At 35.2% G+C, this 12,639-nt stretch overlaps 1 protein-coding gene across 12 annotated transcripts in view; it reads right to left on the reverse strand.

The window, feature by feature from the left end:
- Positions 1-12,639, reverse strand: part of L3MBTL3 (L3MBTL histone methyl-lysine binding protein 3) — a 76,685-nt gene that overhangs the window by 31,422 nt on the left and 32,624 nt on the right. For all 12 annotated transcript variants that reach the window (XM_085217323.1, XM_085217320.1, XM_085217321.1 and 9 more), the window contains 4 exons: positions 10,000-10,104; positions 8,536-8,671; positions 4,992-5,083; positions 4,355-4,506 (listed from right to left, as the gene is read on the reverse strand). In XM_085217323.1, coding sequence (XP_085073449.1) covers positions 4,355-4,506; positions 4,992-5,083; positions 8,536-8,671; positions 10,000-10,104 — 485 coding nt within the window. The remainder of the gene's footprint in view (positions 1-4,354; positions 4,507-4,991; positions 5,084-8,535; positions 8,672-9,999; positions 10,105-12,639) is intronic.

Consider the following 12,639-nt stretch of genomic DNA (forward strand, 5'->3'; position numbering starts at 1 on the left):
CCAGGCAGCCGAAGTGGAGCAAAAAGCAGCAGAGAGCCAGCTGAACCACATGGAGGGACAGAACAGCCAACAGCTCTGCTAACTTATGAACAGCTTAATGACATCCTGCAAAGGATGTCAATGCAAAAAAGAGCTACGTGATGTAAAAGGTCAAAAAGAAGTTCCACTGTTCACAGCTTCCCACAATAAAAAAAGTTGAGGGCAGCTGGGAATGTGAGCCCTGGCAAGTGCAGCACTCTACAGGAAAGGAACATGCCTGCAGCTAAACGACTGCTAGCTCACAGTAGGAGAGCACATCCGAACGGCAGGCATGGCTATGGAAACAGAATTAGTTCTTTTCTATTGCTAAAATCAGCTGTCCTGTTAATTTTTCCCCAGATCCATTTCATATAAACAGTTCTTTCAATTCAGATCAACACAGACAGATGATAATGCTGGTTGTTAGGAAAAAAGAATATTCAATACATAGGAAAATGCTCCCAAAATGAGTCTGCATCTGAAGATTTGAAGATTTTTTGTTTACTCATTAGCTTTTTTTCTTTAAAATAAGTTGTAAATATTATATTCATTTTCTGTTTTGAGGCAATTTTTATTTTTCACTTTTTGGGGAAACAGTCCTTTTGGTATTTTGAATTTCACTTTATTAAATTTAGATACAACCTGCAATGAAAACATTAGCTATCTCAAAACACTCATATGTACATGCATTATATTCAGAAATAATATTAAGCCCTCAGGAATGTTGCTAATACAACTTCTTGACTGTGACATGTCAGTACATTTAACTATGTGCACAAAAAAAAAGAAAAAAAAAAAAAAAAAAAGGAAAAGGAAGAAAGGAAAAAGGAAGAAAAAAGGAAAAAGGAAAAAGGAAAAAGGAGAAAAAAAAGGAAAAGAAAAAGGAAAAGGAAAAGGAAAAGGAAAAGGAAAGAAAAGGAAAAGGAAAAGGAAAAGGAAAAGGAAAAGGAAAAGAAAAGAAAAGGAAAAGAAAAAGAAAAAGAAAAAGAAAAAGAAAAGAAAAAGAAAAAGAAAAAGAAAAAGAAAAAGAAAAAGAAAAAGAAAAAGAAAAAGAAAAAGAAAAGAAAGAAAAAGAAAGAAAAACATAGAAATCATCCTGCAGCCCCATCTAGTGAATAAGTGAGAATACTTCATCGTTGATAAGATATTATTTTAGCTTATGACCTCCCAAAATGTGACTCACAAGGTATGTATCCAGGGGTGGCCCAGCAAGTCATTGCCATATTTTGTACTGATTACTTGATGATAAGACAGACACATGGTGATTTGCAGAACGTTTTACAGCTTTAGATTCATGCATTAGTCTATTATCCATTCAAGTAGTTAAAAGCATGTACTGTGACCCTCAGTTCTTTAAGACTGTTTTATCCTCCTTTTGGCATATTATAATTACTTCAAAAAGATCATTCCTTTCAAAGAAAGAGTGCAGCAAAATTTATTATCTCAAAAAAAGAAACAACTGGACCATAATTTTTAAAGACTTTGCTATTAGCAAAGTAGCAGATGCTGGTGGAGAGCTGAACTGGCCACCTATTTTGTATCACAAAAATCCAGCCCGTATCTGTGTCCAGTCTTACCTGTGTATCACACAGATAAGGCAAAGATTCAGATAATCAAAACTGATTTACTTTCACAAGGGGCATTAGAAATTGCTTTTCTATGCAGGGTGGACAAGAGCAGAACAGTGAGTGAAGCTTTTTCCCACACTCTTAGCAAGCTGATCCCAAAATTTGATGTAGCACCTTTTCAGCAGGGAATACTCAGACCAAGCAGTGGATTAGGGCAGCCAGAACCTTCTAACCCAGTAAGGTTGGGCTGCAGTGTGCTCAGCACTACCACCACACAATCTCTTTTGAGGGCAAACAGCAACAAGCTAGCACAACTTCTGCTAAAGATCTGACTGCTTCAGTTTTTGCTAGAAAAATAATTAAGAAGCTCAGGCTCTGGAAATCTGCGTGTAAATAGAGCAGATATAAGAGAACGAAGAATTGAAAGCCAGATTGGATCTACAGTTATTTCATGGAGATACCACAAGACCACTTCCAGATTTATTCCAAGCTAAAAAGCAATTGGAAATTCCATTCCAATGGAACATCTTTGGCTCTCAAAGAAGTATCATTTATTCCAGCAAAAACTACAGGATAGATGGAAAGGACTGGAAGGCTTGTGGAACAGAGAACAAAATTCTCCATCATGAATGCCCATTTTGTTCACTTTTCTTCCCTCTAAAAGACACTGCCAGAGGGCTATTTAATGGGATTTATAATACTCTGAAAATATCATCACTATGCATTATAGAGTGTTAGCAATGACTAGTTCTAGCTAGGGTACTTTTTTGCAGCCATTCATGTATTTCCTAACACTCCAGAAAAGTTAGGAAAAGCATTTTCAGGTTGAAAGCTTGAAGCAAAAAATGCTTAGGCTATGGTTGTTCTTTCATATTTATTTCATGAAGTCCAGTAAAATTAGTGAACTGTCTCTCAATCATTCAAGAAGACAAAAGAGTTTTTATAATTAATGAAAAAGTTAAATTTGCCTAATCTAAATGAAAGACGGAGCTTGTTTGAATATAACCCAAAAAATAAAGTTGTTTGAAAATCCTCAACTACATATACAACATAAACCATTTTTCCTTACTGAAACCATTGTAATTCTGAGATATAAACTTACATACAGGAGTAGGGAAATTGCAAGGCCTTCACTCTGGGTAATCCCAACAGAACTTTTCATTTTTTGTTAAGATGAGATGAGAAGTTTAGATGAGAAGTTTATGCACTCAAGATTTTTTAAGGCCCCTCTAAATCCGGTATCGAAATTAAAAAGATAAATAGGGTGCATTTTCATGTTCTCTTTCAGTCAGACATTCCATCACTATTTTCATTCATTATTCTTTTCTATTTTCTCTCCTTCCTCTTCTATTCACTTCTGTTCTCAATTACAACAGTGCAGAAAGGGAGGTCTGTTGACATGACAACATCACTATGCTTGAAATGCAGTGTATGTCTGCTATACACAGCGCAATGCTTCAGAGAGGCACTTATGACATCTCTGAACAAACTGCAGGTTATATTACATTGTCTTCATCTTCCATAAAAGCCTTACCTAAATGCTGTTTTCATTATTAATTAATGGCATAGCTGTTATTTATGAATTTGTACATACCAGGAATTCAGAATATATTTTACCACTTTCTAGTCTCCAGCTACTTTGTAGAGGAAATGTAGGCTTTGTGTTATTTTGTCATGGAATTAATCACTAATCTTTCCACTCTTTGAGTAATATGGTCTATCATCTTGTTACTCAGTTCTTCCCTGAAATGTCTGCTCACTGCTGATTCAATAAATTAATTCTCCTGCAGGTTATTTGTCAGAAATGAATTCTCCTGCAGGTTATTTGTCAGATAGCCCATACAATTATTATTTCAAGTTACTCGCAAAGTTTTGAAGTTCTTCACATTATTCTTAATAAGACAGTGCCCAAGCAGTCATCAAATACAGAAGGGAACGCTTTCTTCATTTTCATTTTACAGGCTCAGCTATAGAATTCAATTACCACTGCAGAAGCACAATGCAGCCTTACAATGACCTGTCTGTTCTGTACTCATTCACTCTTAAAAGAATGTAAGACACACTACTTTGTTCTAAATGATCTACTACAAGAATATGCAATTGTAAATAAAAACCTGTGCTGTAACAGCCAAAATCTGAATTTCTTTGGGGATCTCCATGCTTATATGTCTTTGCTGCTTGCACTGACTTTTCACAAAGCCCCTCCACTGTACAACAACATAGACAGGTCATCTCCAATACAGGGAAGGACACTAGGGTCCCAATTTACAGAGAATCATAGAATACATAAGAATAAAACCACCTTTTGCTATCATCCTGATACATTACAGAAAACAGCTGAAGTTCAGGTTGAACAACATATTAGACCAAGAACTTCATGAAAAGATACGGTCTTACTTTCTACTTATAACTATATGTAAATGTAATTCTAAGTCCAGTCACGTTATGATGATGCACATCAAATGTTAAATATTAAAAAATATTAACCTCAATATGTAATTGAAATGAGAAATCAGACCACAGCTCTAGATGTAGCAGCACATACAAACAGTCAGCACAATCTCTGAAATTTTTTCATGTGTAACCCAACAAGGAGATTTGAGTCTTCCTGCCTACCATGGAGAGACATTGTGGTGGCACGATTACAAATCTAGGAAAAGTTGGTATTGCAACTGTACGTACTGTCTGGAAAATATCATAGAATGTACTGCTTAAAGCTAACACGTTTCTGATACATCTCACTAGGATACATATCAAAAACATCATACCAGTAGTCGTAACTCTCATCCCAGTTGTCAAAATGAACCAGAAAACGATTGTCCACCATGTCTGTTACCGTAGCAACACAAACGAATGTAGGGTTCTTTTTGTCTACGGCTTCCAGCTTCATCCCTACTCGAAATCCCGATGGAATCACTGTCTATATAGAAAAAGACATCTAATTAAAGATAAATACTGTAAATCCAGAAATCTCCCCACTGTTCACAATCAATATATTCATGTCATTTCTAAGTTTCCGAAATAGCTGCTCCAACAGAGTGGCACCAGCCTAATTAGTTGACATGAGAGATGCTCAAACACAGAGAGACTCATGGTTTATAAAATAAAAAAGAAGTATTGAACATGATGCTAAAATTAAATATATCGGTTTCAACTCTGTCTCGTGTGCTCTCTCTGAAAAACAGTGCTCGTTCCACAATGTTGTGATGTGAGATGTAGGAACAACAAACTGTTAGGATTCATTTAATGTACAATTCGTGAATGTATCAAGTGTTTAAACAGATTAATAAAAGAAATTACAGAGATGAAGTGAAGTGAAGCCTGCCACCACTGAAATACACAGTAAGTCTAACACATATGTGAGCACACTACTTTCCACATTACCAGTAACAAATGAATACTTACTGCATTCTGGTTTTCAAACAGAGATTTAGGAGCAGCTTGAGCCTTGCACGCCTTTAGGTATGAAGGCCAGTTGAATTCTTCTTCTTTATATCCTAAATAAGCACCATAGAAGAAGGGCAAAAATAAGACAGGCATGAGACACAAGGTGAATGCAGTTGATTTGATCCTAATTGTTGACATTATTTTTTCTGTCCAGTTGTAAAATTCTTCATAGAATTTCAAAACTGAAGAGCTTATCCACTGCTAATAACTTATTCTTATTTCATATAGACTACATAAGAAAAACTATTTCAAAACTACTATTAATTTTACCCTAATATGAACTCAATGAATCTCTGAAAGATCACTATGTTGGATTATTAGAAATTGAAGCTGGACACACTGTAGCTTACAGAATTCAAAAGAAAGTTGATTAAGCTCTTCCATTTATTTATTTTTTTTCCATATCTGGTATTACAAGGAGGAATCATGTTGTTTGTTTAGGGCAGGATGATCCTTCTTACAAAAATGTCAGGATTTCTTTACACTATCTGAACAAAGTACTGCTGAACATTATTAGTTTCCTGTAGATTGCTAGGACTGACATTTAAACTGTTCCTAATCCTCATCTAGAAGAGTAGCCATATAAATGATGTGCTAGGCACCAACTCATGAGACTTCAGCTCAGTTTCAGTTTCACCTTCAAAGTAATGCAGGGAGAACTTACAAAACTACTGTTCTGTTCCTGATCTCTGGCCTCTGATCCTGATCATCAGACACAAAGGTCCTCAATGTAAAGAAAAACTTTTAGGGGAAAGCCTAGAAACAAAAATTCTACAAGGTATCAAAAATCGCAGTAAGGCAGTTTGATATTATAATCTTTCTCACATCCAACAAAACTCTCCAAGCAGCAGAGGCTACAAGCCACCCTCTTTCTTCAAGAATGCCACATCTCACCACCTCTCTTTTCTCTGCCCCACAGCTACCCACAGTTTTAATGAACTGACTGACACTCAGATAAGCCCTGAGCAAATGCTCTCTTGTGACTTTCAGTGTGTGGCTTTGATTTCAGAACCAACAAAGGCTCCGAAGACCCAAAAGCTCAGTTTAACAAAAGAAACTTCCACATATCCTACAGACTTTACCTTACTTTACTACTGATTCAGCAAGATCACAAGCGGCTCAAAAAAAAAACTCCCTAGGATATATCAAAACAGCTGTTTATACATATGTCAATGCCACACATTCCCATATGGACTCGCAGGGTAAACTGTCCCCTGCATGCATTTTCCATATTTTTATTTTATGCACTTAGAAAGAAATCTAAAATTCTGTTGATAATTTGCATCTTCTAATATTTTCTTAGAGAAAAAGTAAAATAATTCATAATATATTAAACTGCATAAATTGGTTGTGTTGAATTATTTAGATATTTAATCACTAAAGCAGTGATAAAGAGCTGTAAGCACATAGAGCTTTCTTCCTTTATTCACCTGTTGAATATGTTTTAGGCACACTTATTTTAATTCATATGTTATAATCCAGCAAAATACCATCAATTCTGGTAAGTGATTTCCTTATCTACTGAAATGTGTGAAATGTGTCACCTCTTGACTATTTCAAGTGCTGTTCAAATATGTCACAGACTATAATAGCTCTGTTTAACCTTCTGAGAACCCCCTATTTTCAAAGGCGTTACAGATGTCCTTCTGCTGGAAAACTAAAAAAAATATCTCTAACTGATGAACACCCAGTTCTCTTCTATCTCCTTCCAAAGTATGACTCTACAATACCACTTGTTCTTATCCATTTGTTTTCCATTCCACATGCAAGCTAAGATTGCATTACAACAAAGAAGTATCACAAGGATGAGAGCAGGTTTCAGCAATAGAACCTCACAAATAACTGTGGAGTTTACTGCTGAGATGAAGCAAAGTAGCTAAGCCACTTATAGGGCAGAATATTTTGCTGGTCTCTGATAAAATATCACAGAATGATCTTGTTATTCAAAAGTTAAGATTATGTTCTTGAGGGAAGTAGTATTACATAGCTGTGCAGTATGACAACCAGATCCCTGACAAGTACCTCCACATTTCCTCCCAGGGTATCTTTCTCAGCTCCTCTGATAGGCTCCATGACTTTCCTAAGTAAAAGAGCTACACTGTTTCAATGTGATGAAAAAATAAACTAAACACAATCTTACCAAAGTAAGACTAGAAAGTGAAGAAATTTCATTAAAGTGACTTGGAAGAAGACTTTCCTCCAATAACAAAAATTCGTGATTAGCAGAAGATTATGCTTTCTAAATGAGACATTTAAGATGAAAAAGATGACAAACTTTCACCACAAAAATAAAACATACAAAGTTTGCATTTGTAACATCAATAACTCTAGAACTCATTTGGTACATATTACTTTACTGGAGGTCAACTTCCTGAGAAAAAAATATGATTTGTGTTCAAGAAATCATTGTTTCTACACAGCCAGTTATGCAGAACAAGGCATGTACGAAAGTGGCAGCATAGAGCAGTCTTGCCCTGAAGCCAATGAGCAGCTTGTGAAGAGTTCAGAAGAGCTGCAGCCCATGCTCCTTCATATTCCTACAAGGCTCAACTAAAGAAATGCCACCTTCTCCTCACTGGCAGGCCCTCAGCCCATACTGTTTTGTTGGTTTAATTTTACTTTCTGCATCTGAGCACTTGCATCCACAGTTTTTTAATACTTCATAATGTACATCTTTTTCTCTATATTAATCATTTTGCAAATGTTCTAGGGCCTATTATCCTATTCTCTCTATTTCAGAACACCCCATTAATTTATCTCATTCTCCTGCACTCAGGGCTTGCTTCCTTTCTCTACACACACTCTCTTCCCTCCCCAGAAAGGAGTCTGTTAGTTCTTTTGTGATGGTACTGTTTCATAGAGACACATTCCAATACAAAAATAAATAGCTATGTAACCTGAAATGAAATAATTAAACAAGCAAATTCACAATATTTCAACACACTTGTGTCATTTCTTAAACTACATGTAGATTACATTTTCAGGTTGTAAACTTTTTTCTCTCTCTCAATCTCTTCTTTCCTATTTTTGTATCTATTAAAAGCTTACTCTTTAAGGCAAAACCACAATCTTTATTAGTCATACAATAACAATGTTATTGTACAATGTATGTACACAGTTAGTATGTAATAATGAAAATGTCCTGAGACCTTCCACTAAAAGATTCTCACTTGCCAAGATGCTGCTTGTTTACTTACAAAAATAATTCATTTGGGGTCTACATTTGTTGCTTAACTTTCTCTCCTAATGCCTTATGCACTACTTCTCTGGTTCATTTTGTTCCTTGCTTTCTATAAATTTCCACCAAATTAAAAAGGCAAGATTTCAATCTCAAGATTTTAGCAAAACTTAATACGCAGTTTAATTTGATATGTTCAAATATTCTGACTAAAAGAACAAAAACATTTCTGCCATGTTACAATGTATGTTACAACTTAATTTTACAACATTACAAAGATAGTCTCAATCTGAGAAAATGCATTCAATTCAAACTAAAGAATACCTTTGGGTGGATGAAGCTTGTGACCTGTTTTTTCACACCATCCAACAGGATGAATGTCTGAAGAATCAGCATTCACCCAGAAGTCGTAACAATCTGGGTATCCATCAAAGTGGAGTCGTATTCTATAGCCACAAACCTAAAAGCAAGAATGTAGAGCATACAACACTTGGAATTTAAGATCCTCACCCTATGCATAACGGCTTATGTTCAGCATTATGCATACTAACAGTGTGTTTTTAGACAGCCTTTTATCTCTGCTCAAGCTAGAACCGGATAACTTAATAAAAAAGAAAGTGTGATAAAGAAATAAAGGTATTCTCAATCTGAGTGCTGCCTCTTCTGGTAAAAAGCATTAACTAAGAGCTATATACCGCTATTACTGTTTAAAATATAAAAATGTTCCAGCACAACATCAGAATAAAACAGACATCTCATAAAAGACTATGCATATGCATCTGATACAATCACAGAGCAGTGTAGATAATGATGCTTTGAAGGTATCCTGATTCACCAGTGTGAGAGAGAATACTGCTAGAACTCCAAAAATGACTATGTTAAACATAGTCTCCAGAATTGTCATTAAAGATGAGAAGTCAACTGAGAGATGCCCCAGAGCTTCATTATTCCATAATGTAATAAGATAATAATTGAAGAATGGAAAAATAGGAGATCCCTCTCTTCCAGACTGAAGTTGTCCACATCTTCCTAAGTGCCAAATACCATAACTTTTCCTGCAGTCATCAGTGAAATTCTTTTAATATCATAGTCAACCTATTATATATTTAATTTACACTTTCATTTTGTCACCTCAGAATTACACAGGATTTATGTTACTTCAGAATTTATGACAGGTCATTCTGCCATTAAAAAGGACCTGTCACTTACTGGTAAGTATCCAGTACACAGGCAATACTCATCTACTGACATACAGCATCCACAAGAAAGTAGAAGAAATCCACAGAAACAGAATATGACCATGGGCCATTCAGAAGTGGGAATGAAAAAACCTAAGTTATTAAAATATAAGCAATGAAATTACAGCTGTTTACCACTGATACAGAGCAGAGTATCTACCTATTTCTGTTTCCCCATTTTACTATACAGAACAACTCCTCTCCAAAAAATGAACCTTAGTAAAACTATAAAAATTAATGTACATTTAATAGACATAAAAATTGTAATTGAGAAATAGATTCTCATCTATGTTTTTAAAAGCAAAGAAACCTCTCATGAAAAATATTACTTCATAAGACAGCAAAAGATAAAAAGCCTTCACACTGTATACTAACTTGTAGAGGTTGTCAGTACAGTCAATTTCTGCGTCACTAAACCTATAAAATCACTAAAAATCAGTTGTGAAATTTCACATTTTTCTACTTCCAGCAGCTGCTCTTTCAGTAGAGTTTCTTCTGTGACTGTGCATCATGGTTGCTCTTAGCAAACTAACACTTGCCAGGAGATTACCTCAGCCACAGTGAGAACACAGTAGATTGACTGGTGCTCAGGATCCACACCCTCCAGCTTCATCCCTACTTTGAATCCATTTTTGTTGTATGGGAAGGATTGATACTGAAATGGAAAAGAACAGTTTCAATACTTCTGAAAGAATACCTAAGAAAAACAGAATATCTTTACAAGGAAAAGAACAGTGATTATTTATTACTTGTGTTTCTGAAGGAATTAATACATTATTTTAAAGCAATTTTTCATGTTTAAAAACATAACTGAGGAAAAGAGAAATTGAAAAACACAGTGATATTAGAATGACGTAAAGCTTTTGAGTATTTAGGAAATCTATGAGGAATTAGAAGAAGTTACCCAAGGAGAAAACAAAGTTAGCCCTCAACTTTTTTCAATAATTGCCTATAAAATATTCTAACAATGAAAACATTTATTTTTCTGCCTGTGCAGTGACACTTTCATGACTTTCTGGTGCATTTCTATAATAATCACAACAATGATACTCTACTTCGCCTTTTCTCCGTCTCAGACCATCAAAGATGAACTGTAAAGCAGAAATACAAAGTACCATTTCTATACAGGGATTGTCTCTTTAACATCATTTTCTTATTTAGGTGTTGAATCTAGATAACCTCATTTTCCATGAAAATTTTTGCATTAATGGAACATTATTACTCTTTCAGAGGCCTACAGGAAAGCCTCTGAAAGGACTTCTTAGAAGGGCCAGGATGAAGGGAAATAGCTTTAAACAGGAAGAGGGTAGATTTAGACTAGATATTAGGAAGAAATCCTTCACTGTGAGGGTGGTGAGACCCTGGAACAGGTTGTTCAGAGAAGTTGTGGATGCTCCCTCCCTGAAAGCATTCAAGGCCAGGCTGGATGGGGCTTTGAGCAACCTGGTCTAGCAGGAGGTGTCCCTGCCTATAACCAGGGCAGCTGGAACTAGATGATCTTAAAGGTCCCTTCCAATGCAAACCATTCTATGATTCCTATATTACATTAAAATGAATCCAGAAAAACACACTAAAAAAAAAAAAAAAAAAAAAAGTGAAATGAATATTTTCAACAGGAAGGTGTTGGCTTCCCTGTATCATGCTCCTTGTTCTTCATTAAAGAAGGAAGCTACAGATATTAAGGTTAAATTTAAGAAGGGAAGGGAAGAGAGAAAAGAAGAAAATCAGAAAAAAAAAAAAAGCTGAATAAAATCAGAAAGGGTTTTCCATGAGTTACTAAATTCAGAGTCAGTTTTTTATATCCTAAACAGTTGATGATAAAACACAAGAGAAGTATTACATGTGCTCCCCCTTCCTTTTGTTGCTGTCTTTGATTAGCAAGATACAGGGCATTTTTCTTACCCTTGGCAACACTTGTTTATAGACGAGAGTTAGATGCTAAAACTATTTTTGTATGCTTCAGATATCAGTACACTTTCATCACAGATTTTCCCTGAACTTAGAATACTAACAAAAAACTTTTATACAAAAAGAACTTACGCATTACCAAATGAAAATCAGATATAGTTATCATACAATCCATTCACTCAAAATCTTAAGAAGCAAACGAAGAAATGTAAAGGAATAAGAAAGTGAGTAAAAATACAGAGCACACTTGTGCCAAAATATCCAAAACTCTTCTGGCAAATGAATACAGAGAAGCACAAAGAGAGGATCTGTTTTACCTAGCTTACACTACCTAAAAGTTATACATGCTATCCAGCCATCTAAAGTACCACCAGTCAATGAAAGGTGAGACCTCTGTAGATCTCTACATGAAAGGATGAGAATCCTCTCTTTGATGGCGCTGGCTGCAATTCATCTGAATAATATGTCCAGGAGAAAAAAAATACAGTATGAGGCACAGGGGCAGAAACGCACAGTCAAGGGGAAGAGAAATGAAGAACTAGACCAGCTGAAGTCAGCCTAAAGGGGCCAGCTAATAGATGAAGAGTCCTTCTAAAAACAGGTTAGATTTTGTAGAGCTCGGTTTGAGAGATCAGAGTGGCTGACTAAAGTAGAAGGATTTGAAAAGTTATTTCATCTTAGCAATGCCATGCTTGAGGTTTTTCTTCCCAGTGAACATTTAACAAAGTTACACAATGTGTATAATTCTGGATACTTCCTCAAGATGAAAAAAAAAACAGTATTTAAAAATAAAAATAAAAATCAATAAACTGAAGTTTTTCAAGCTCATCTTGATACAATGGTCTTGCAGTCCCAACTGACTGCATCACAACAAAATATTTTAGTGTAACAATCAAATGCTGGAAATAGCAAGAAATTGAGGAACAGTACCCAGAAAGGTAACAGAGTTTTTGCAAAAGCAGGTACAAAGAAAAGAAACAATTAAGTCACAGATCTGCTTTTACCTTCATGGGTATAATATACGTTGTAAATTTCAAATTCTACAAAGTATGACAAATAGTATGACACAAATATCACCCAGCTATTTTCTGAAATATGAGACATGAATTATCCACAATGCTTTCCATTGTCAAATTGAAAACTTTTAAGGCAATATATTATTTCTGTTACAGTAAAATAACAAGCAACTTTGAGTAGCCTAATAACTTTTATGCTATTTAACAGATTTCAATTTTGTACATTATGCTTATGTCATACAGCACCGGAGGTAAAGTCTGTAACA

This window comes from Meleagris gallopavo, chromosome 2 (assembly GCF_905368555.1).
Source record: "Meleagris gallopavo chromosome 2, MGAL_WU_HG_1.1, whole genome shotgun sequence".
Lineage (NCBI taxonomy): Eukaryota > Metazoa > Chordata > Aves > Galliformes > Phasianidae > Meleagris > Meleagris gallopavo.